Source organism: Rhinolophus hipposideros (genome assembly GCF_964194185.1).
Source record: "Rhinolophus hipposideros genome assembly, chromosome: 21".
Taxonomy (NCBI): Eukaryota; Metazoa; Chordata; class Mammalia; order Chiroptera; family Rhinolophidae; genus Rhinolophus; species Rhinolophus hipposideros.
The window spans coordinates 36,425,674-36,452,247 of record NC_138067.1 but is presented as its reverse complement, the minus strand read 5'-3'; the positions used below and the strand labels follow the sequence as shown (position 1 = coordinate 36,452,247).

Genomic DNA, 26,574 nt, shown 5'->3' with positions numbered 1-26,574 from the left:
CCCCTGTCCCAATTTGCCTAACATTATGTTACATCACCATAGTATAATGATCAAAACTAAGACATTAACATTTGTATAATACTGTCAATTAAACTACAGTCTGTATTTGTATTTCACCAAGTTTTCTTCACTAATGTTCCAGATTGGGTCTAGAATCCTGCGTTGTATTTAGGTGTCAGGTTAATTTAGTCTCCTCTAATCTTTGAGAGATTCTCAGTCTTCCCTTGCCTTTCATGACTTTGAAAAGTCATAGACTTTTGGAGTATTGGGTAAATTACCCAATTTAAAGAAGGTTCTCAATTTTGGGTTTGTCTGCTGTTTCCTCATTATTAGATCATGGTTGTGCATTTTTTTGGTGAGAATACCACCAAAGTGATGTGCTATTCTTGGTTCATCATCTTGGTGGTATATGCCCATGTCTTAGTACTGGTGATCATTTCGTTAAGATGGCTTATGCATTGTTTTCTCTTTGTAATTAAATATTTCAGAGAGAGAGTTTGAGACAACTCTAATATCCCATTTTTCTTCAAACGTTCACCTTCAAGTTTTAGCATCCATAATCAATGGATTTTGTATATAATTATTACTATCATAGTGATTTCCTATTTCTTTCATTCCTTTTACATTTATTTGAATTCTTCACTATTCAATTAAACCAGGATTCCTTCATCTGGGGATAGCTAATTTCATGGTTCAGCGCAGCAATAAACAGGATAGGTCTGGAACATTGCCTTGTATTTGGGGAGGGGTGAAGCTTCCAAGTAGGCTAGGGAAAATGTGGAAAGGATAAAGGAGAAAACAAAAATGTAAAGAAATAAAGTTTTATCAATTGAGCACCAAAAAAAAAAAAAAAGTAGCAAAAACAATAGTTGAGAACAATAATTATATAATGGTTCATTAGACTAGTTGTCTGAAATGACAAGAGTTCATAATGAAGTTCAAAGGAAAATGTTAATATGTGACCAAAATGTTGCTGTAATTAGAAATAAGGGAAACATAATAAAGATATGTTTGCATTCATTAATTTTTCATTTATTCATTAATAATTTCAAAGAGTAAGTGCCAAGACACATGGTTATTTTGTTTCTGTCATTAATTATAAGTCTGTATATAAGGTATAGATAGCTCATTGTTTTAATCTGTTCAAGCAACCAAAAAAATAAACACCCAAACAGAAGTGTAGGGCAAGTAGGTCTGGAGTATTACACCAAGAAGAGGGAAACTAATCAGTATTAATGGTAACTCAGAATAACCAGGTAGAGTGGGATCAAAGAGTAAATCAGCAGTGTAATAGCTCAGTAAACAAACTATTAATAATAATATTAATTATAAAAAATATTTGAACATATTTAAAGACATGAAATAGTAAATATTCTAATAAAAGGGTAACAACAGAGACTCTTACTGTATGGGACATGAAATATCTAATAATTACTTATTTTTAAAAACTGCTAATTTAAATGAAATGCTAATAAGGAATATTTAAAGAAAATATAACTCAATATACTGAATTAGGAAAATGGCTTAAGTACTACTGCTGATCATGCAAACCTTTAAAAAGTACATAATTCTGGGAAAGACACCAGTTTCAAAAATTAAAATCTAATGAATGATGGTGACATAAAGGTATCTAAACATATAGGTAAGTTTTCTTACAAATATCTAATAACCAGAGGTTCATGATCACATTGATTGTATAACCAGGCCAACTGTCTTAAGAAAGAAATGATGGACAACTAAGATTTGTGACATTATTTCTATGACTGTTTCATTTTCCCCCTCCCTCCCTCCTTCCTTCTCTCCCTCTGTCTCTTTCTTTTTGATTCAAGTGACATTCCTAAAATCCAAGGTCTCTACTGATTGTTCAACTGCCAAAACCCAGTAAGGCAACACTGAATGGGAGCAAAAAGGAAAATTATAAATACAAAACCGAATTGAAGCCATGGTAATAATAGAGTTGTAAACTCTCTTAATGTTAGTTTAGTGACCATTGCAATAGTTTTAGATTTTCCCTCCTTTTAAAGATGCTTAACAAATTTCCCTCCTTTTAAAGACTGGTAAGATTGGGTTAGTAAATTTTATATAATTAAAAGTGCTCTTTTCATTTGGATCCTGACTGGTACTGCCTAGAGGTGAAAAAACTCCTTGAAGAAATTGTATTGTGGTAGCTATTTAGGGAAGTATCATGTCAAAACAAAATAAAAATTCAAAAAGAAGTCAACCATTTGATGACAATGGAAAGGAGATTATATCCCTACCATTAAAACAAAAACAATAGAAAGCAAACAAACAAAATTCTATAAAAATATAGTGCAGCGCCACAAACCTTTAAAACTACAGAGTATCTGACTGGGAATTGTAACTATCTGGAGGAGGATAAGTATATCATATATAACAAACAAAAAATTAGAATGCAAAAGATGCATTTGTGTGATATTATAGTCAATAAGCACAAAACAGTGAATATAGAAAAGAACAAAAGCACACACACCAAAAGAGTCATTGTAAGCACAACACAACTGGACAAGAAGCTCATGAAATAACTCAAATAATTAGAGAAAAACATTTTCCACACATTGCAGAAGTGGATTAATAGGAACCATCCTACATAAATAGCTATTCAGAATGTTAACTGTTATAAAAGGGAGAAATACTTGACAATATCTAACAAAGGTGAAAGTATATATCACCTAAGATTGAGCAATTCTACTTCTAAATAGTGGCCATAAAGTATAAAAAGAGATTTAATAAGAGACAGATATTGAACCCTTTTTATTACTACTTATTAAATGCACAAGCTTTTCCAGTGAAACTCAGAAACAAAAGCCTTTATACATGCCTTTCATTCAAAAGACTTCTCATCACAACTTTTTATGATGTCAAGTAACGTCCCTGCCCATAGTAAACGCATTCCCACATTCCTTACATTCATAGGGTTTCTTACCAGTATGAATTCTCTGATGTTTTGTAAAGGATGAACTATGCCTAAAGGCCTTCCCACATACCTTGCATTCATAAGGTTTCTCTCCAGTATGAATTCTCTGATGTTCAGTAAGCGCTGAACTGTGTCTAAAGGCTTTCCCACATACATTACATTCATAAGGTTTCTCACCACTATGAATTCTCTGATGTTGAATAAGAGCTGAAGTAAGTCTAAAGAATTTTCCACACACTTTACATTCATAAGGTTTCTGACCACTGTGAATTCTCTGATGTCGAGTAAGTTCGCTACCTACTCCAAAAGCTTTCCCACATTCCTTACATTTATAGGGTTTCTCACCAGTATGAATTCTCTGATGTCTAGTCAGGGATGAACTATTTCTAAAGACCTTTCCACATGCCATACATTCATAGGGTTTCTTTCCAGTATGAATTCTCTGATGTCGAGCAAGTTCTCTACAGACTCCAAAAGCCTTCCCACATTCTTTACATGCATAAGGTTTCTCACCAGTGTGAATTCTCTGATGTTCAATAAGCTGTGAACTAATCCTAAAGACCTTCTCACATTGTATGCATTTGTATGGTTTCTCACCAGTATGAATTCTCTGATGTTCAGTTAGCTGTGAATGAAATCTAAAGTCCTTGCCACATTCCATACATTTGTAAGGTTTCTCATCAGTGTGGATTTTCTGATGTCGAATAAGTTGTGCATGTGATCTAAAGGATTTCCCACAGAAAGTGCATTCACAGGGTTTCTCACTAGTATGAATTCTTTGAAGTGGAGTCATTTCTTCAACTCTTGTTAAGGTCCTTCCATATTCCTTACATTTATAGCACATCTGGTCATCATGAATTTTCTGCTGTTCAGTAAGGTCTTTATAAAAACCAAATGCATTCCCATATTCCATATATTTACAAGGTTTCACACGAGTATGAATATTCAGTTGTAGGGTATGTGGGTCATCTACTCCAAAGGTTTTCCAATACCCATTACATTCATAGGTTTTCTCACGAGTGTGTAGTCTCTCATATTCGTCAAACTTTAAGTCAGAACTAAAGACCTTCCGATATTCATTATATTCATCGGCCTTCTTGTTATCATGAATTCTATGATGTAATTTAAGAAACTTACAATTTTTGTAATTGGGTACTTTTTCAGACATGATTTTCATTTGACTGAAATATCCCACTTCAGGTCTTTGTACTTCAATCTTGCTTTTGCTTTGCCAGTCATTTTTGAAAGTGTAGCTCTGAAGACCAATGAATTTACTACTTTCTATTACTTCCCACAGAGATCCATTTTTTTCAATAATGTTCTTCCCTACAGATAAACTCTTTGTGTCATACTTGTACTCCAAATCTGAAAGAAAAGAGACAAAAGTTTCTTTTTTCATGTCATGAAAATGAAAGTTATAAAGTACAGAGGAAAAGAACAAAGTAATTCACAATATAAATGAATAATTAAAATAACATAAAGATTGAAGAAAGTTAAAGAGAGCTCAGAAAATGATAAGAGCATAATGTAAGATTGTGAGGTTTGTGATATGGGAAACAGATTAAGTCAGTGGGTCTCAAATTTAGGTGGTGATCATCACCTACTAAGCTTGCTGGCAAGTAAGTACTGATGTTCAGGAATGAATCCAGGGAAACTAAATCAACATCTATAGATATAGAACTAGTCAGCAGTTTGCTTGGTAGAGATACTGCTAGTGCAGATCAAACTTTGATAATCTGTACATATTAACAATTTTGTGATATTTTTCTTCAAACACTTCACCATATATAACAAGGTGTTGCTTTTAAGACTTCATTTTAATCCATTATACTCTTTCACCTAATATTTTCCCCCTCCTACATGAAGTCACATTTCCTATCATTTAGATATCCACAGGATTTTTAATAAATGGGTTCTTTATATACCATCTCCTTTTCATTGTCCAGCTCTAAAAGTTACTACCCTCAGGAAAGATGTAATAGCTGAATCTAATTAAGTTCATATTTATGTGTCTATTCCAATATCTAGTTCCTTGCCCTACATCCATTTTATTTTCAATTGTATATTCACTAATTTTCTTTTCTTAAAATGTGTACACATTTTTTTGGCACCCTCTGTATTTATGTTACAAAAATTGTAATATTTTCTTACAATTCTTTGTATTTCTGTGGTGTCAATTGTCACTTCTCTTTCATTTCTGATTTTATTTATTTGGGTCCTTTTCTCTTTTTTCCCTTATGATTTCAGTTAAAGGTTTATCAATTTTGTTTATCTTTTCAAAAAACCAGCCTTTGGTTTCATTATACTGTTTATTTCCTTATTCCTTAAACTTCAAAAAGGACAAATGCAATTATTCTTTTATGTGCCACTGAATAACAAACTCCAAGGACATAGTAGTTGATAATTACAGAAAATCACTGGATGAAAGCAATCTAAAAAAGAATTTAAAAAAATTAGTCACTGGAGAATATGATTATTACAATAATTATGTAAGAATAATGAAACAATTATAGAATGTCTCTATGCCTTCCAACCCTCACACTATACTACAGTGATTATAATATATATAGATAGTGCCAAAAATATATATACACATTTTAAGTAAGGAAAAAACCATATTAAAATTATTAAATTTGTAATACTCAATACATACCTATAACAAAAGATGAATACAAATCACATTTGACTTCTGCAATTACAAAAGGTGCTCAAAGTGGTTACCATCAGCCAACAAATTGGAGGATTGGGAAGAAATGAATAAATTCTTAGAAACATACATACAATCTTCCAAGACTGAATCAAGAAGAAATAGAAAATCTGAACTGAACGATTACTCTTAATAATAACAAAATCAAATCAGTAATTTAAAAAATTCCCAGCTTTGCGCAGTGGCAGTATTGTAGCCAATGAGGTTTATCCGAGGCGTGATTATTGCTAATTGAAAAAACTCCCAACAAATAAAAGTTCTGGACCAGAGGGCTTCACAGGTGAATTTTACCAAACATTCTAAGAAGAATTATCACCTATCCTTCTCAAACTATTCCAAAATATTCAAGAGGAGGGAGGACTCTGAAGCTCATTTTATGAGGCCACCATTACCCTGATTCCAAAACCAGACATTACAAAAAAAAAAAAAAAAAGAAAAAGAAATTTATAGGCCACTATTAACAATGAACACAGATGCAAAAATCCTCAACAAAATATTAGCAAACTAAATTCAGCAATACATTAAAAGATCATGCAGCATGACCAAGTGGGATTTATTCCTGGGATGCAAGGTTGGTTCAATATCTGCAAATCAATTAATGTGATATACCACATAAACCAAATGAAGGATAAAAATCATATGATTATGTCAATATATGCAGAAACAACATTTGAAAAATCCAGCATATTTATGGCAAAAAATGGCAGTAAAGTGAGAATAGAGGAAACATACTTCAACATAATACAGTCCATATATGACAAACCCATACTCAACAGTGAAAACCTAAAAGTGTTTTTTGTAAGATCAGGAATACAACCAGCATATCCACTTTCACCACTTGTATTCAACATAGTATTGGAAGTCCCAACCAGAACACTCATACAAGAAAAAGATATAAAAGGTATCCAAATTGGAAAGGAAGTAAAAATGTCACTATTAGCAGATGAAATGATACTACAAACAGAGAACCCTTAAGATTACACCAAAATACTATTAGAACTGATAAATGAATTCAGTAAAGTTGCAGAATACAAAACTAATATTGAAATATCAGTTGCATTTTTATACACCAATAACAAACTATCAGAAAGAGATATTAAGAAAACAATCCTATTTACAATTGCATCAAAAAAAATTTACTTCAAAGTAACTTAACCTAGGTGGTAAAAGACATGTACTCAGAAAATTATAAGATATTTAAGACAGAAAATGTAGAAGATACAACACATGGAAGCATATACCATGCTCATGGATAGGAAGAATTAACATTGTTAAAGTGTCCATAATATCCAAACAATCTGTAGATTTAATGCAATCCCTATCAAAATATCAATGTCATTTTTCACAGAACTAGAAAAAATAATCCTAAAATTTATATGGAACCATAAAAGACCCCCAAAAGCCACAGCAATCTCAAGAAAGAAAAACAAAATTGGAGATATCACACTACCTGATACCAAACTATACAAATCTAGGCTATAGTAATCAAAACAGCATAGTACTGGCATCAAGACAGACAAATAGATCAATGAAACAGAATACAGAACCCAAAAATAAATCCATACCTATATGGTCAATTAATCTATAACAAAGGAGGAAATAATATACAATGGGGTAAAGACATTCTATTCTATAAATGGACAGATACATACAAAGTGTGATCAAACAATATGGTGAATGTTTAAATAAAAAAAAAAAAACATTATTACAGTAAAAGATACATTGCCATTAATCCCCCTCAAAATACTCCACCTCACTTCAAACCCACTTCATCATTTTTGCCACTTTCTGAAACAGTTCTGGAAATACTCTCTTGTGAGTGTCTTTAATTGTGGTGTTGTGGCTGCCTCGATGTTCTGAATCATTTTGACATTGGGGAAGAACCAGAAGTCACACAGTGCCAGATGCAGTAAATTAGGTGGATGAGGACCCACCATAATGTTTTTATTTGACAGAAATTGCCATGTACCAGAAACAATGTGTGACACAAAGCACTGTCATGATGGATTTATGGCACACTTAAAACACACCTTCTCTTAACCATAGCTCACACCTGACTGACTGCACCAAACAAGGAAAACTTGTCACACACTGTTACTAAGGTTTGACATGCTGCTTCACGTATTGAAGATCCCTGCCTTTCCGTTGGATGGCACTTAGCAGCAGTACTCACCTAACTTTTCAATCACAATGTTGAAAGGCTCTGTGTCACATGGAGCTTCTGGTATGGCAATTTCTGTCAAACAAAAACATTATGGTGTGTCCTTATCCACCTTATCACCAGATCTGGCACCATGCGACTTCTGGCTCTTCCCCAAAGTCAAATAACCATGAAAGGTAAACATTTTGAATCAATTCAGGACATCAAGGCAGCCATGACACTGCAACTAAGGACACTCATGAAAGAGGACTTCCAGAAGTACTTCAGAAAGTGGCAAGAATGATGGGATACGTGTGTTTGAAGTGAGGCAGAGTATTTTGAGGGGGATTAATGGCAATGTGTCTTTTACTGTAATAATTTTTTTTAATTTAAAAATTCACTATATATTTTGATTACACCTCATACATTCAAAAAAAAAAACAAAGCAAAACAATGAAACTAGACCACGTCTTACACCATATACTAAACTCAATATGGATTAAAGATTTAAATGTAAGACCCGAATATCCAAGACCCAAAACCATAAAACAAGGAGAAAACACAGGCAGTAAGCTTGGTGACATAGCTCTGAGTAATATGTTTTCTAATATATCTCCTTGGGCAAAAATAATATTTCTAATATATCTCCTTGGGAAAAAATAAACAAATAGCACTATATCAGATGAAAAAGTTTTTGCACAGTAAAGAAAACTAACATCAAAACAAAAAGACAACTTACTGAATGGGAGTAAATATTTGCTAGTGATACATCTGATAAGGGGTTAATATCCAAAATTTATGAAAAACTCATACAAACCAAAAAAATAAACAATCCAATTAAAAAATGGGTAGGGAACCTGAATAGATAGTTCTCCAAAGATGACATACAGATGGCCAACAGACATACGAAAAGATGCTCAAGGTCATAAATCATCAGAAAAATGCAAATTAAAACCACAATGAGATATCACCTCACAACTATCAGAATGGTTATCAATAAATCAACAAACAACAAGTGTTGGCGAGGATGTGGAAAAAAGGGAACCCTCATGCACTGTTGGTGGCGGCATAAATTGGTGTAGCCCCAATGGAAAACAGTTTGGAGATTACTCAAATAATTAAAAATAGACTCAGCAATTCCACTTATGGTTATTTATCTAAAGAAATCCAAAACACTAATTCCAAAAGATATATATACCCCTGTGTTCATTGCAGCTATCCAGTAGCTTTCTGAAACATTAAAAGGTCCTTGCTGGAATACTGACTTAATGTTAAATGCAAAGTTCTGTAACCACAAAGCAGGTATAAGAATATACTTGTAGTAAGCAATGAATATGAATTCTGTTTATCAATCAAAGAACATATAAATAATACAGATTCTTTTAATAACCACAACAAATCAGGATACAGTGTCTTAGCTGTTCTCCTAGAAGGTAGGCAAGAAAATAATAACAAAGCATTTATAGCAATTCTGAGCTAAAACACGATATAATAGATATTTCAAAGCATATGCTGTTTGTGTCCTACAAGTCAAATCCAGCTCCTTGGGTAGCAAGGAAGGTAGAAACTATATAAAGGAACTGAGACGGCCTGAACATCATGAAGGATGATGCAGATGCTTAATGTAAGTGTCATCTATACTACAATGTTTAGTCTCTATCTTTGGAAACAAGGACAAGAAATTCACCTAGTTTCTTAAAAGATAGCTTTGAATTCACTGAGCATCAACTGATATTTTATAGAGCATATTCTAAATTATGTGAAACAAATAAATTTACCCAGTGAGACCAAGTTGCTGTAATTCTCCATCATCACATCCCAGTACAAGTCCCTCTGGGCAGAGTTCAGATATTCCCATTCGTCCTGTGAGAAGTTAATGATCACATCTCTGAATGTCAATAATTCCTGAAACAATAGGAATTCTTGATAAAATTGAAGGAAATATTTTTGAGAAAAAGAGAAAAAATAAAGAATTGCATTACAGGAAGGGGTCTAAATAGTAAACAAGTAGGCCAGTTATAGGAGTCCATGCTATGGGAAGTAAAGAAATTAGTGTTTCCAAACCAGACTACCTATATATCTTTAACGAATCTATTTGCTTCAGAGAAATATTCCTGCATCCTATGGGATTTCTTAATTAGCTAAGGACATCTGGAAATAGACAAAATAATCAGTTTACAAATTAAAAGAAATACTGTATACATGCACATTGCATATTATGGGCCTGCTGCATGCATTATCAATAAATGTGAATTTCTACATTCTTATTCCTCTGTACAGGAAAAATATCTAACTTATAAAATGGGATATGAACAATATTTTTAAATTTCTTGCAGCCCCATCACTATACAAAGTATCAATATCATTATTTTACATTATATAATAAAACGTATTACTTCTAAGGACAAATTATTTAGTAAATTCTTTTTTAGTAGTTACAGAATAGTCTACTTGGTCAAAGTATATCAACCTTAGTTATACTTAAACATATAGATTGGATAACGTCTTTCCAATTCTGGAGGAACTATTAATGAGACCAGTCAACATCAAATCCAATATACGTGGAAACTCAAGTCTGTTCAGGAGAAGTACAGAGTTTTGCCCATATGTCATCAAATGGATCTATCTGTTCTTTTACACTATGTGAGAATATAAAAAAGGGATGGTAAATGCCTCCATCTAGGGATTCTATTTGAATTCTATAGCTAGTTCTTCTTGACAAAAGACTGAATACACAGAATACATCATTTAAAGAATAGTTAGCTACACAGCAGTTAGCTACACAGGAGGTACACTGTACTGTTTGGGTCCAACCCTCACTAGAATGTGAAAAACTATGGGGATGTGGGCAGAATCCTTATGGCTGTCTGGTAGGAAGATTCAGAAAAAGGAAATGTTCAAAAAGGAGACAGGAATAGCAACTTACATGGTCCATGGTTAGAACTGCAAAGAATTGGTCAGGGAATTCCACTTCTGGCATGACAGCACGGAGCTCCACGAACATGCTCCCCATCAAAACTGGTGAAAATTATATATAAAAACATACAGCAAATGAAGAAACATTTGTTCAAGAAAAATCTATTAAATCTTATTAAGAACTGTGAGAGTCTGCCGTATCTGATCCAAACCTACACCCTTCCTTGTCCATCCCATCTTAGTGATAAAAAGATTCCACTCAAAACTGGTATAACCAAGGACATAGGCTTCCTCACCACTCCTCAACCCCTGCTCCCAATAAGATGTGCTGCGAGGAGCACCACACCGGCATTTCTCATCCTTCCCCCAGCTACCTATTATTCAGGCAAATGCAGTCAAGGGATGGAAATTTTCTTCTGCCTAGCAGCCACACACAAAATGTAGACTGTATCTTAAGTGTGGCACTGCTGAGAATACTGGTGTCCCAATTGTCTTTGCCTTGGCTTCTGGGGGCATTCCATGGCAAGAGAGTCAAGCTGAGGCCTAGGTCTGCTGCACCCACTCCCATTTACCAAATACTCACTCTACTTTAGGAGCTGAGTGCATGGCACTGTCCCTACTTCAAACACTAGAGTCGTGGCTGAGGCTCTGTCCAAGAGGCAAAGCAGGCCACAGAAGAGAGAGCTCCATATCCCTCTCCAAAGGAACTGACTTCATTTGCAACAGAGTATGGAAGTGCAAGCCTCAGGACATTCTCAAAAACAGTGGAAGTGTTGGGGAAAGGCTACTGGGAGAAAACTGGAAGATTCTTTGGAGATAAATGCTAAACTGTGGGCAGGCTAGTTTGCCAGAAAGAATCAGAAAAAGACACTTGGGGAGCCCTTCCTGTTGTCATAGCAAATCTCAAACACTGACTTGATGGCATTATTCTGTAAAGCAATGCACACTCTATGGCATTGTTGAAAACAGTTGTGCCACCAGTCATAATTAGTGGAGTTTAAAAGCTGGGTGTGGTCAAGTAAAGAGACACTGAAAGACATCCCTGTCAAAACTACTGTCATCCTAGGGTGACTGGTAACATCCAAGGCTTTACCTTAAGGAGCAACATCAGACATTTATACTATGCGAGGAGATTGACTTCACTTGGTTATTCTAGCCAGTCACTAAAGCAAACAAGCAAATAACAATAACAAGCCTGTTTATGTGTTGAAGGGAGGGGAACCAAAGTACCAGAGTCCAACAATTATCTAAAATGCTTGATTTCAACAATTAAGAGGCAAAAGAATAGGAAAATATGACCCATGAACCAAGAAAAAAAACCCAAACTAGAAACTGCCTATGAAAGCAAACAAATGTAACAAAGACCTCAAAAGAGCAATTATAAATATGTTCAAATAAACAAAGGAGCCCATGCTTAAAGTAAACAAAGGAATGATCACTATGTTGCATCAAATAAATATTATCAATAGAGATAGAAGTTACTTAATACAACCAGATGGAAATTCTCGAGTTGAAAGTATAATAATTAAAATGGAAATTTCACTTGAGTAACTCAATAGTAGATATAAACTGGAAAAGTACTAGAAAACTTAAGCACACCAAACATATACATAATAGGTGTGACAGAAGAGAGGAAAGAGTCACTTTAACATAATCAAATAATGGATAAAAAGTTCCCAGATTTATTGAAAAATATTAACCTATACACCCAGGAAGCACAACAAACACCAAGTAGGATAAATTGCACAAAAATCTACAAATAGATAAATCATGGTAAAAACGGTGACACCCAAAGGACAGAATCTTGAGAGCAAGAGAGATTTGTCACTAACAAGTGAACCCACATAAGATTAACTGATGACTTCTCATCAAAAATAGTGGAAACCAGAAGACAGTGAGATGATATATACAAAGTACCAAAAAAATTTTCAATCAGGAATCCAGGAAAGCTTTTTTTAAATGAAGATAAAAAAAGACATTCCTAGATAAATAAAAACTGAGAGAATTAATTGCTAGCAGACTAACCCTAAAGAAATACTCAAGAGAGTTCATCAGGCTGAAAACAAGTGATCCCAGAAAGTAATACATATGCATCCACAAAAAAACAAAGAGCACCATAAAGATAATTATGTAATTTAAAAAGACAGTATACCTGCATATTTCTTCTCCGTTGCTTAACAGATTTAAATATCAACTGCATGATGTGATGTGCATATATTGGATTATTGGGCCTATAACATATAGAAATGTAATGTTTGCCAATTATAACACAAAGAAGGTCTGTAGAAGCAAAGGTGCAGACTAAGGAAATCATTCCAGATGGTAATTCAAATCATATAATCAAATGAAGAGATCAAAAATAATAAAAAGATTGATATAACAAAAGCTATAAATGTATAGGGGTTTTCTTTTGTTTTCATAGCTTTTTAAAAGACATAGGTTTATAGATAGTAAAAATTATAACAATAAGTGCTTGTGTTTGAAACATGGAAGTAACGTGAACAATATTTCCACAAAAGGGGGTGAAATGGAATAGGGTTACATGAGCAACATTTCTATATCTTACTGAAATTTAGTATAAGTTAGAAGTTGTTTCTGATAAGATATACATGTTGAGCCCAGAATTAACCACTAAAATATTTGCAATTCATGTATCTGATAAGAGGATAATACCCAAAATATATAGTGAAATCATACAATTCCACAGCAAAAAAAGAAGAAAGAAATTAATTCTATGTAAAAAATGGGCAGAGGATCTGAAGATATTTTTCCAAAAAAGACATACATATGGCAAACAGATACTTGAAAAGGTGCTCAATATCAGTAATCATTAGAGAAATGCAAATCAAAATCTTATACCTGATCAAATGGCTATTATCAAAATGATAAGGGATAACAAGTGTTGGCAAGGAGTTGTGGAGAAAAAGGGAACGCTTGTGTATTGTTGATGGGAATATAAGTTGGTGCAGCCACTATGGAAAATAATATAGAGGTTCCTTGAAAAATTAAAAATAGAAATACCATCTGACCCAGAAAGTCCACTTCTGGGTATTTATCTGAAGGAAACGTATTCACTCTCTTCAAAAGATTTTTGTACCCCTATGTTCATTGCAGCATTATATACAATATCTAAGACATGGAAACAATCCAAATGTCCACTGATGGGTGAATGGATAAAGACAATGTGGTATACATATATGCAGCAGAATATTATTCAGTCATAAAAAAGAAGGAAATACTGCCATTTGTTACAACATAGATGGACCTTGAAGGCATTATGCTAGGTGAAATAAGTCAGACAGAGAAAGACAAATACTGATCTCCTAATACGTAGAATGTACAAAACCAAACAAAAAGGAATTCATAAATACAGAAACCAATTGCTGGTTGCCAGAGGTGAGGGATGAAGGGTGAGCAAAATGGGTACAGGAGGACAAGGAAGGCACAAACTTCCAGTTATAAGATAAATAAATCCTGGGGATATAATGACTCCAGTTAACAATACTGCAGTGTATACTTGAAAGTTGCTGAGATTGCAAATCTTAAAAATTCTTATCAGAAGAAAAAAAAATTGTAACTCTGTGGTTATGGATGTTAACTAAATTTATGGTGGTAATCATTTTCATATATATATATATATTAAATCATTATGTTGTACATCTAAAACTCATTTAATGTCATATGTCAATTACATCTCAAAAATAAAAGCAATAAAGAACAATGGTAAAGGCAACTAAAAAGGTTAAGTATATAACCCAATATTATTTATATTTTGGGTTTGTTGGTCCTCTTCTTTTGCATTATATCCTTATAAACAAATGCATAAAACAATAATTATAAACCTATGTTAACAGGCACACAATGTATAAAGATATACTCGAGTACAAAAACAGCATAGAAAAGGCTGGGGAAACAGTGTAAAGATAGCAGAACAGACAGATCTTGAGCTCATCTCCCAGTTTTAGACACACCAAAACTATAGCTTAATATAGAACAACCATCACAGAGAATAACCTGAATTTCTACAACTAAAGATATAAAAAAGCCACACTGAAACAGGTAGAAGGAGCAAAGATGTGGTCTGGTCAGGACTCACACCCCAGTGTGGTGATTCACAAGTGGGAGGGGTATAGCAACCACAGTGGGCCCCTCTGAAGAGCAAGTGGTCTGAGCCCCACATGGGCTCCCCAGTCCAGGAAACCTGATCATCAGCCTGAGGAACCTGTACTGGGAAGAGGACCCCCCATCACATTTGGCTTTGAGAAACAACAGGGCTTAAATGTGAGAGAGATGAAAGGTCATAGGAAAATGAGCCTCTGCATTAAAAGGCCCACACAAAAACTCCCTTGCTCAAAACTCAAGAGCAGAGGCAGCAGTTTGAAAAGTGCCTGGGTCACATGTGAAGGAGTTTCATTGACTAACATTAGGGCAAGTGCTGGGAGGGGCAAGGATCCATGGGAACTTTCTTTTGGGATGGAAGCCCTGGTGGGTCCATTATTTCTTTGTTTCTTTTGTTATGCTCTCCTTCCAGCTGCCTGGCCCAGCAGGGAGGATGCCAATTCTGACACTCTCCATTAACCTGGATAAAAAGTTTGCCCCCCTCCACCATTCCCCTAGGTCTTGCTCTGTCCAAAATGCTCCCCTGGCCAGAGCTCCTCCCAAGCGGCTCCACACCCTTCACATGCAACGACCAGTTTCAGCTTGCATCAGAGCTCTTCCAAAGCATCTTCAGTTCCATCATAGATGGCAGCCAGGAGTGGCTCCCATCATAGCACCTTCTAAGTGGCTCCAGATCTAGCACACATAATGACAAGGCTTGGATCACACAGGAGCCCCTCCCAAGCAACTCTAGTCCCCACACAAGTAATGGCAGGCCTCAGCTCGCACTGGAGTTCCACCAAAGAGGCTACAACCCTGGCACATGTGGCGGGGGAACTCAGTTTGCATCAGAGCCCCTCTCGAGTAGCTCCAACTCTGACACATGTGATGGCCAACCTCAGCTCCCATCGGAGACTCTCCCAAGAGTCTCCAAATCTTGCACACATGCTGGCCAATATCAGCTCACACTGGAACCTCACTCAAGTGGCTCCAATCCCGGCAAAACCAGTGGCTGGCCTGAACCCACACTGGAGCCCTTCCCAAAAGTCTCCAGATTTGGCATACCTAGTGGTGGTCTTGGCTGGCACTGGAGAACCTCCAAAGTAGCACCTGCTCTGTGGGGCCAGCCCCCAAACACCAGACCATCCCACAGAAGTCATAGCCAGTCCTCACAGCCAGTTGGCCTGAGGGTCAACCCTGCCCAACAGTACACTCGTAGCAATCATGGCACAACTAGAACAAAATGGAACACACAATTCACACAGGGAACAACCCTGGAGCACCTGGCTCTGGTGATCAGTAGGGACGGTGCACAGAGCCCAACACGACACCTTCTACTTATGGCCATACTTTCAAGACCACACTTAGGAAAAGAACTAAATGAAACAGAGATAAGCACTCTACCAGATAAAGAGTTCAAAGCAATGGTTATGAAGATGCTCAATGAACTCTAGAGAAGAATTACTGAACTCAGTGAGAACTTAAACAGAAAAACATATTTAAAAAGAACCAAATAGTACTAAAGAGTATAATAACTAAAATGAAAAATGCACTAGAGGGAATTAACAGTAGGTTAGAAAAGGTGGAAGAATGAATAAGCAATCTGGAAGACAAGGTAGTGAAAAATCACCCAATCTGTACAGCAAAAAGAAAAAAAAAAAGAATTATTTAAAAAATGAGACTAGTTTAAGGGACCTCTGGAACAGCATAAAAGGTAATAACATTCACATCACAGGGGTCTCAGAAGAAGAGTGAAAGAAACAGAAAATCTATTTGAAGAAATAATGGCTGAAAACTCCCTAATCTGGTAATGGAAACCAACATCCAAGTCCAGAAGCACAGGGAGTCCCAAACAAGATAAACCCAAAGAGATTCACAACCAGACTCATCATAATTATAACACCAAAAGCTAAAGAGAGAATCATAAAAGCAGCATGAGAAAACCAGCTAGTTACACAAAAGGAAATTAGTGATAAGACTATCACTGATTTTTCAGCAGAAACTTTTCAGGCCAGAAGGGAATTGCATGATACATTCAAAGTAATGAAAGTATAAAAACTGTAACCAAGAATAATCCACCTGGCAAGGTTATCATTCAGTATTGAAGGAGAGATAGTTTACCAGACCAGCAAATCTAAAGAAGTTTATCACTACTAAACTGGCACTACAAGAAATGCTAAAGGGATTTCTTTTAGGGGAAAAGAAAAGGAGAAAACCAAATATAAAATATAGGAAAGAAAAAAATCTCACTGGTGAAGGCAAACCATTAGTAAAAGCAGGGGATCAACCAATTATAAAGCTAGTACAAAGGTTACAGACAAAAGCAGTAAATCATGTACATCTAGAATTAAAAGAAACAAACACAAAATGTAAATTATGACATCAAAAACAAAATGTAGGGGGGTGAGTAAAAAATGTGCTTTTAGAATGTGCTAAAATTGAGCAATCATCAACTTAAAACAGACTACTATAAACATGGGTTTTTATATATGATCATGGTAACCACAAACCCCAAACTTCTGATACACAAAAAGTGAAGACAAAGGAATCCAAACCTGACACTAAAGAAAGCAATGCATGGGAGAAAAGAGATAGAGAAGAAAGGAACAGAGAATAATTACAAAACAACCAGAAAACAATAAAATGGTAATAAGTACATCCTATCAATAATTACTTTAAATGTAAATGTACTAAATGCTTTAATCAAAAGACATAAGCAGCTGAATGCATTAAGAAACAAGAGCCATACATAAGCTGTCAACAAAAGACTCATTTCAGATCTAAAGACACACACAGACTAAAAGTGAGTGAATGGAAAAAGATATTTCATGGAAATGGCAACAGAAAAAAAGCTGGGATACCAATACTTATGTTAGACAAAATACACTTTAAAACAAAGAGACAAAGATGGCATTACATAATGATAAAGAGATCAATCCAACAAGAAGTTATACCACTTGTAAATATCTATGCACCCATTGCAGAAGCACAATATATAAAGCAAATATTAACACATAAAGGGATTGGTTGACAGTCATACAATAGTGGTAGGGGGCATTAATAATCCACTTACATAAATGGATAGATCATTCAGACAGAAAATGAACAAGGAAACAGTGGTCTTCAATGACAAATTAAACGAGGTGAACTTATTAGATATTTATAGAATATTCCATAGAAAAACAAAATACACACATTCTTTTGAAGAGTCAATGAGAAATTCTTCAGCATAGGTCACATTCTAAACCACAAAATAAACGTCGATAAATATAAGAAAAATTGAAATCATACTGAACATCTTTTCTGACCAAAACGAAGTAAAAGTAGAAATCAATTATAAGAAAAAAACTGGAATAAACACAAACATGTGGAGGCTAAACAACATGCTATTGAATAATGGGTTATTGAAGAAATCAAAGCGGAAATCAAAATATATCTTAAAACAAATGAAAATGTAAACACAATGTTCCAAAATCAATGGGACACAGCAAAAGCAATTCTAAGAGGGAAGTTCATAGAACAAGAAAAATCTAAACAATCTAACCTTACACCTAAAGGAACTGGGAAAAAATAAAACCCAAAGGTAGTAGAAGATAGGAAATAATAACAGATCAGAACAGAAACAAATGAAATAGGGACTAAGAAAAAAAATCAATGAAACTAAAAGCTGTGTTTCTTTGAAAAGATAAACAAAATTGATAAACCCTTAGCCAGATTCATCAAGAAAAAAATGAAAGCACCCAAATAAATAAAATCAGAAATCAAAGAGAAGTTACAACTGATTTCACAGATACAAAGTTTCATAAACTATATGCCAACAATATACAAAAAATGGATAATTTCCTAGAAACATACAGTCTTCCAAGACGAATCATAAAGAAACACAATATCTGAACAGACCAATTATTAGTAACAAAATTGAAGCAGTAATCAAAAAACACCCAACAAATAGAAGTTCAGGACCATTAAGTTTTACAGGTGACTTCCACCAAACATTCAGAGAAGAATTAGTATGTATCCCTTTAAAGCTATTCCAAAAAAATTGAAGAGGAAGAAACATTTCCAAATTCATTCTACAAGGCCAGCACTACCTTAATAACAAAACCAGACAAACACGACAAAGAATATTACATACCACTATTCCTGATGAGCACAGATGAAAAATTCTCAGTAAAATATTAACAAATTGAATTCAACAATATATTACAAGCTGTCAGGCTTCTGGTCAAGATGGTAGAGTAGGTAAATGCTGTGCTCGCCTCCTCCCATGACAATATCAAAATTACAACTAAATTACAGATCACCCTCTGAAGACCAGCAGAATAGAACTCCTTAAGAATACAAAAAAGCCATGTAGAGACGGGTGGGTAGGACAGAGAGGCAAAACAGACTGTTCCCACACCCATGTATGGAAGTTAAGAATTGGGAGGGATATCTTGGCTACAGATGTCCCCGCATGAGAAGCAAGAGGTCCCAGACACCAACCAGACTCCCCAGCCAGGATCACCAGTGCCAGAAAGAGAAGTCCCCACAACATCTGGCTTTGTAAATCAGCCAGATGAAACAGACGGCTGCTAGAAACCCAGGCATTCACTTAAAGGGCCGGTGCACAGAATCAATAGCTCACAAAGACTCACCTGAAACTCCAGTGAAAGATCACAAGGTCAAAAGGCACCAGAGACATACTGTGTGTCTTAGGGATGAGAGCTAGAAAGACAGCTGCCATAGTTCATATGTTAAGTCTTCACTCTACACTGCCTACAGGGGCACCAAATCTGAATCTGCATTAACTTGATGAACACGCCTCACCCCACTCTCATGACATCCTGATACATTGCCCCTAAACACATATACTGCCTCAGGATCTCTCAGCAGCTCTGCCATATAAGCAGCCAACCTTGGCAGCCCATCTCCCACCACGCTGAATACTTTTCTAGTAATTCTAAAAGGTATGCAGGCCCCAAGGAAGAGGTGACTGCTATTGGCATGCTCTATGCCTCTTGCTGAGTGCCCCTAGGCCCAGTACTGGTGACAGCCAGCTGGGCTCCCATGTGGCCACTCCCACATGCCTCTGGGCACATCACAGACAGCTACCAATCTCTATTCACTTTGTAGTTCTTACCAGGTGAACTGGAGATGAGCACAGGGAGTAGCTGACCTTGGCCTGTATTGCAGCCACTCCCAAGAGGCCCCAAACCAACACACATGGTGGCCAGTTTCAGACCACAACAGAGCACTACCCAATTAGCTCCACAAAACACACACACACACACAAAAGGTGGTATTGGCAGGCAACAGAGCCCCACTGAGGCAAATCCAGCTCCATGGGGACAGCCCTTGCACAGCAGCTCATATACTGTGGTTGCAGCCCATGCTCACAGTCAGTCAGGATGAGGGTCAACCTCATGCACTGACATGATAACAGCAATCAAGGCTCAACTACAACAGGAAGGCTCACACAACCCACACAAGGGACACTCCTGGACGACTTGGCACAGGAGAACAGGGAGACTGTGCCACTGGTACCCACAGGGCACCGACTATATAAGGACACCTTCCATACTGTAAGATGTAGCAGATCAACCTAACACATAAAAACAAACACGGAAAGTCAGCCAGAATGAGGAGAAAAAGAAACATGCCCCACGTGAAAGAACAAAACAAAACTCCAGAAAAAGAACTAAGCAAAATGGAGACAAGCAATCCAGCAGATGAAGAGTTCAAAAGACTGGTTATAAGAATGCTCAAGGAACTTAGGGAAAGAATAGATGAACTAAGTGAGAACATCAACAAAATGATAGAAAACATAAAAAAGGACATAAAAACCATTAAAAAAAACCAGTCAGACGAAGAATACAATAACTAAAATGAAGAATACACTAGAAAGAATCAATAGCAGATTAGATAGAGGATCGAATGGGCGATTTGGAAGACAAAGTAACAGAAAACACACAATCAAAACAGCAAAAAAAAAAGTTTGTTTTTTTTTTAAATTGAGGATAGTTTAAGGGACCTTTAGGACAATACCAAACATAACAACATTCACATCATAGGGGTACCAGAAAAAGGAGAGATAGAACAAGGGATTTGAGAACCTATTGGAAGAAATAATGACTGACAACTTCCCTAACCTGGACAAAAAAATAGACATACACCTCAAGAAAGTGCAGAGAGTACTAATCAAGAGAAACCCAAAGAGGTCCACAGCAGGACACATAATTAAAATGCCAAAGGTTAAAGACAAAGAAAGTCTCCTACAAGCAACAAGAAAAAAGCAGTTAGTTACCAACAAAGGAGTTACCAGAAGACTGTCAGCTGATTTCTCAACAGAAGTATTTTAGACCAGAAGGAATTAGCATGAAATACAAGTATTCAAAGAGATGCAAAACAAGAACTACAATCAAGGTTACTCTACTCCGCAGAACTATCATTTAGAGTTGAAGGGCAGATAAAGAGCTTTCCGGACAAGATAAAGCTAAAGGAGTTCATCACCACCAAACTAGTATTGCAAGAAATGTTAAAGAACTTCTTTAAGAAGAAGAAGAAAAAGATATTCACAAATATGAATAATAAAATGGCAGTAACTGCATATCTATCAATGGTTTAAATGCTCCAATCAAAAGATAGGGTAGCTGAATGGATAACAAGACCCTTAAGTATGCTGCCTATAAGAGCCTCACTTCAGATCAAAAGACACATACAGACTGAAAGTAAAGGGATGGAAAAAAATATTTCGTGAAAATGGAGGTGAAAAAAATATCTCGGGTAGCAATACTTATATCAGACAAAACACACTTTAAAACAAAGGCCACCTGCCCTACTGTGAATGATGTCATCAGGTTAAGGATCAGAAGTCAGGTGGGTGGGGGTTTCTGTTTTATTATTGTAAGCAACTAACAGGGGCTGTTCAAGCAGCCTGAACTGTGAAATTGGTGCTGCCAGTTATAACACAAGGTCCCCAGTTAGACTTGAATTTCAGAGCAACGACAAATAACTGTTCAGCATAAGCATATCCCCCTGTTAAGTGTTGTCAGCCTCAAACCCAAGATTGGCTGGGTTCCTTGCAACTTTCAGGGCTGTAAAGAAAACAATTTGCTGTAAAGAAAACAATTTGCAAAACATTCCCCCTCCAAGTTGGTCAGTAGTGTTGTCATGGCTATGTATGGTGTCAGATGGTTACTTGATTTATATGGGTGATCACTTCGTAAGTTATATAAATGTCTAATCACTGTGTTGTATACCTGAAACTAACATACTATTGTATGTCAACTATAATAGAAAAATTAAAAAATATTTCAAAATGCAGAAAATTAAAAATAAAAGAATAAATTCAAAATGGATTAAAGACTTAAATGTAAGACCAGAAACCATTAAGACTCGTAGGAGAAAACATAGGTAGTAGATTCTTTGTCAACGCTTTTAGTAATATTTTCTTGGATACGTCTCCTTGGGCAAGGGAAACAAAAGCAGCAATAAACAAATGGGACTACATCAAACTAAAAAGGTTTTGCACAATAAGGGAAACCGTCAGCAAAATGAAGACAACCTAGTGAATGGGAGAAGATATTCTCCAATGATACATCCAATAAAGGGTTAATATCCAAAGAATATGAGTATAAACAACTCAAACAACGTAACATCAAAAAACAAAAAAAGCAAACAAAACACAATCTGATTAAAAAATTGGTAGAGGACTTCAACAGACATTTCTCCAAATAACATACTGATGACCAATAGACATACAAAAAGTTGCTCAGCATCACTAATCATCAGAGATATACAAATTACATCCACAATGAGATATCACCTCACACTTTTCAAAATATCATGAATAAATCAACAAGTAAGTGTTGGGGAGGATGTGTAGAAAAGGAATTCTTATGCTGTTTTGGTGGTGCAAATCGACTGCAAATTGGTGCAGCCTCTATGGAAAATGGTATGGAGCTTCCTCAAAAAATTATAAATAGAACTACCTTAGGACATAGCAATCCCACTTTTGGGTATTTCCCTTTAGAAATCCAAAATGCTAATTCAAAAAGATATATGCATCCCAAGTTCACTGTAGCATTATTTACAATAGCCAAGATATGGAAGCATCCTAAATGTTCATTGATAGACAAATGGGTAAAGAAGATGTGATATATATATATATATATATATATATATACACACAATGGAATACTACTTGGCCATAAAAAGTGAAATTGTATCATTCACAGTATGGACGGACCTAGAGCGTATTATGCTAAATGAAATAAGTCAGACTGAGAAAAACAAATACCGTATGATTTCATTTATAAGTGGAATCTAAAAAAACAAAATGAACAAACTAAACTCATAGACACAAAACAAACTGATGATTGCCTGATGGGTGAAGGATTGGGTGGCTGGGTGAAAAAGGTGAAGAGATTAAGAAGTACAAATTTACAGTTACAAAATATTCATGGAGGGGCCAGCCCGGTGGCTCAGGGGATTGGAATGCCATGGTCTCCCCTTCCATTCCCACATAGGCCAGTGAGCTGCGTCCTCTACAGCTAAGATTGTGAACAACGGCTCTTCCCGGAGCTGGGCTGCCACGGGCTGCTGTGCTGCCATGGGCTACCGTGTGCTGCCAGGAGTGGTCAGTGGCCAGCATGAGCAGCCAGCAGCCAGCGTGAGCAGCGAGCTGCTGTGAGCTGCTGTGAACGGCTGACCGACTGCCTCAGCCAGGGGAAGTGCAAGGCTCATAATACCAGCCTGGGCCAGGGAGCCGTGTCCTACACAACTAGACTGAGAAACAACGGCTTGAACCGGACTGGCGGGGGGAGACGAAAGAAAGGGAAAAATATACTCATATATTCATGGGGTTGTAAAGTATAGCATAGGGAATATAGTCAATAATATTGTAATAACAATAATATATGTTTGGTGTCAGTTGGGTACTAGACTTATTGGGGTGATTACTTTATAAGTTATATAAATGTCTAATCACCATGTTGTACACCTGAAACTAATATTGAATGTCAACTGCAATTTAAAAATTTTTTTAATATTTAAAAAACTGATGCTGCCAGGGCCAGCCAGTTAGTTCAGTTGGTTAGAGCACAATGCTCATAACGTCAAGGTTGCCGGTTCAATCCCCACATGGAGCTGTGCCCTCCACAACTAGATTGAAACAACTACTTGACTTGGAGCTGATGAGTCCTGGAAAAACACACTTCAAAAAAACAAACTGATGCTGTCAACTCTTACACAAAATCTAGCTGGTACAACATAAGTCTCCTAATATATTCTTTGGGAAGTAAAGTCCTGCCTTTCTTGACAGAGATCTCTTTGCACAAACCCCCAATAATCCTCTTATGTACTACTAAAAGCCTCCAGCATAAGAGTGCTACTTACTGAAATCAATCAATCTCATGCCTTTCCATTTTCCCATTCATATCTCTAAAGAATATCTAAATTATCTAATGTGAATTCTACCTAAGAATTGGTCTGTTCCCAACAAATTACCAAGTAAAAGAGATCTATTTCTGCATCATGAGAATGCTTAGACCAAAAGAGCACAAGAGGAGGTATGGCCAAATGATTGTATGAAAATTAACTGTAGGAAAGGCATTTCATGAGGCACTGGGAAAGAACGGGATCCATCCTCATGGATCATTAATTGGAAAGAGAAGGCCTAGAGACCAGGTAAAAAGATAAGTCACTATTTGGCAGGGCATTTCATACGAACTTTTTCTATATCCTGAAAAACAAAATGCGTTTCATGAAAAAAAGAAAGTTCAAAATGACCTCTAGCTCAGCTTTGATGAGCAACTGCAATGCTTTTCTGGCTTTTCTTTTGGAATACAGCAAAACTTGGAAGAAAAAGGGAATCTTGGCATACCAGGCCTTTCTTAGGGCTCAGACAGACTAAAAATAAGAACACATTTTTCATCACTCGTGTAAACAATAATGAAACAGAGCCACTATAAAATGGAGATACAGCTGCCATGCCAGAACTGCCTTGCACATCTTATGCCTAAAACCTTAGACTGTTAAAATAAGACAAAATAACCTCTGGACTGGGTATAAGGCAACTCTGTCTTAAACAACTGTTTGCAAAGATAACAAGAAAACAGTTATTATGAATATTGGACTGATGACTACTGGACTGAAAATTAAAAATATTGTTTAGAATTAGCATCATTATGTTGTTATCTGCATCAATAGGAATGTTTACCTTCAATTGATATAATTGTTTCCCTTCCTTTTCTCTTAAATACCGATTGTCTTTGTTCCCTAATCGGAACATTATTTGGGCCTCTGCCTGAATTACTGATTCCTGAATAGGCATTCTTATTGATTTCAAATAAATGCTTGTTGCCTGTCACTTTGACAGGCCTTTTATTTTTAGGTTAGCAGTAGTAAGTCCCCATCATCCATATTAAACATACCAAAATGGAAGTATGAGAAAGACTGGAATACTGTTGAGCCTTCCCTGTATCATAAAGTCAGGTTCAATGAAACCAGGGACTAGAATCTGTTTTTGTGTTCACAACAGTTCCCTGTCAACAGAGCTACGAAAATGCTGTAGGTCTGTAATCTGCAGCTTGCCTCCACAGAGCTTCCAAGAGGAATATTTGGAGGAAGGAATCCTGCTGTTGGTGCATCAATATGTCTTTCCTGTCTTGGGGGGAAATTTCAGCTCCAAAATTGCCATAATAAATACAGGGCTGTGCTTTTTTAGTTGGAATGGTCATTCTAGGTCTCACATTCAACTTACCTTTCACAGCCATTTCTGTGCAGCTAATATTTCTGTGCAGTGTGCAAGAAGGTGAAATGACAGAGGCTGCGAAAGAAAACCCAGGGCAATAAAATTCCAAGAAACCATGGAACTCATAATTGGCTCCAGAATAGGCTACACTTAATACACTGCATGCCTGCTTGCATGCCTACTGTGTATTAAGCACTAGGCTGGACAATAGATACAGGGTGCTCTGAAGAAGGCAACGGAGGTCATGCTTTAGAACACAGGGCCTCTGGTTAACAAGGGCCTTGGAGTCTTTGACAGGCACAGACTGAGTCACATGGGGGGGATCTTATCCTCAGATTCCTCAGCTCCAGAGCTGCAAAAATGAAGCTCTACCCTTCTAAAAGGAAAAAAAAAAAAAAAAAGCTACACTCGGCCAATATTGATCAGTCTCCAGTCAGTCACAACAGAGATGTCACAGGAACATTGGTCATAGTATAACACACCTCACCGTCACAACTGACCACGGTCATAAAAAACGGCCCCGCCCCACTCCCAGTCTGGAGCCTAATCAGGGCCAATCAGGGCCTCCCCACAACGCAGACACCCCGGCCCCGTCACACACACACACACACACACACACACACACACACGTTCTCTCTCTGTCTCTCTCTGTCTCTCTCTGTCACACATGCACTCTCATTATCACAACCCATGCTGACGCAGTCACACAATCGGACACGCACTCACAATCACCTTCCTCAGCAGGTGACTCACAGCGGCCTGAGGCTCCAGCCTCCACTGGCCCCATCCGCACCTGAGGAACTCGGGGCCCCACGCGGCGAGCTCCTCCCGCACCCCGACTCGCGTCACCTCAACTCACCACACAGAAAACGATAACTGCAAGGCTAGTGGAAAATGATCCACAGGTCGAAGTTCATTCGCTCCCCCAGGGCCTCTGAGAAACGTAGTCCAAACGGCAAAAGCGCAGACATTTATACACACAGACCTGAGAGCCGGCGGCTGGGACACCGCAGCTCCTAAGCCGCCGCCCCGCAGACTCCTGG

General features: G+C 36.7%; 1 protein-coding gene across 1 annotated transcript; it reads right to left on the bottom strand.

Annotated features, from left to right (window-relative positions):
• Positions 1–1,013: 1,013 nt before the first annotated feature.
• ZNF529 (zinc finger protein 529) lies at positions 1,014–26,572 on the bottom strand. The gene is made up of 4 exons (XM_081032959.1): positions 26,391–26,572; positions 10,709–10,800; positions 9,561–9,687; positions 1,014–4,300 (listed from the first exon to the last, which is right to left on the bottom strand). The coding sequence occupies exons 2-4, from the start codon at positions 10,793–10,795 to the stop codon at positions 2,880–2,882; spliced, it is 1,635 nt and encodes a 544-aa protein (XP_080889085.1). The 5' UTR covers positions 10,796–10,800; positions 26,391–26,572; the 3' UTR covers positions 1,014–2,879.
• Between the last annotated feature and the right edge of the window lie 2 nt (positions 26,573–26,574).

Coding starts and splice junctions, on each gene's coding strand:
- ZNF529 (XM_081032959.1), bottom strand. CDS start 10,795: ATGGGGAGCATGTTCGTGGAGCTCCGTGCTGTCATGCCAGAAGTGGAA. Junction 9,688..10,708: donor CAGTTCTAACCATGGACCAT/GTAAGTTGCTAT, acceptor CTATTGTTTCAG/GAATTATTGACATTCAGAGA. Junction 4,301..9,560: donor CAGCAACTTGGTCTCACTGG/GTAAATTTATTT, acceptor CTTTTCTTTCAG/ATTTGGAGTACAAGTATGAC.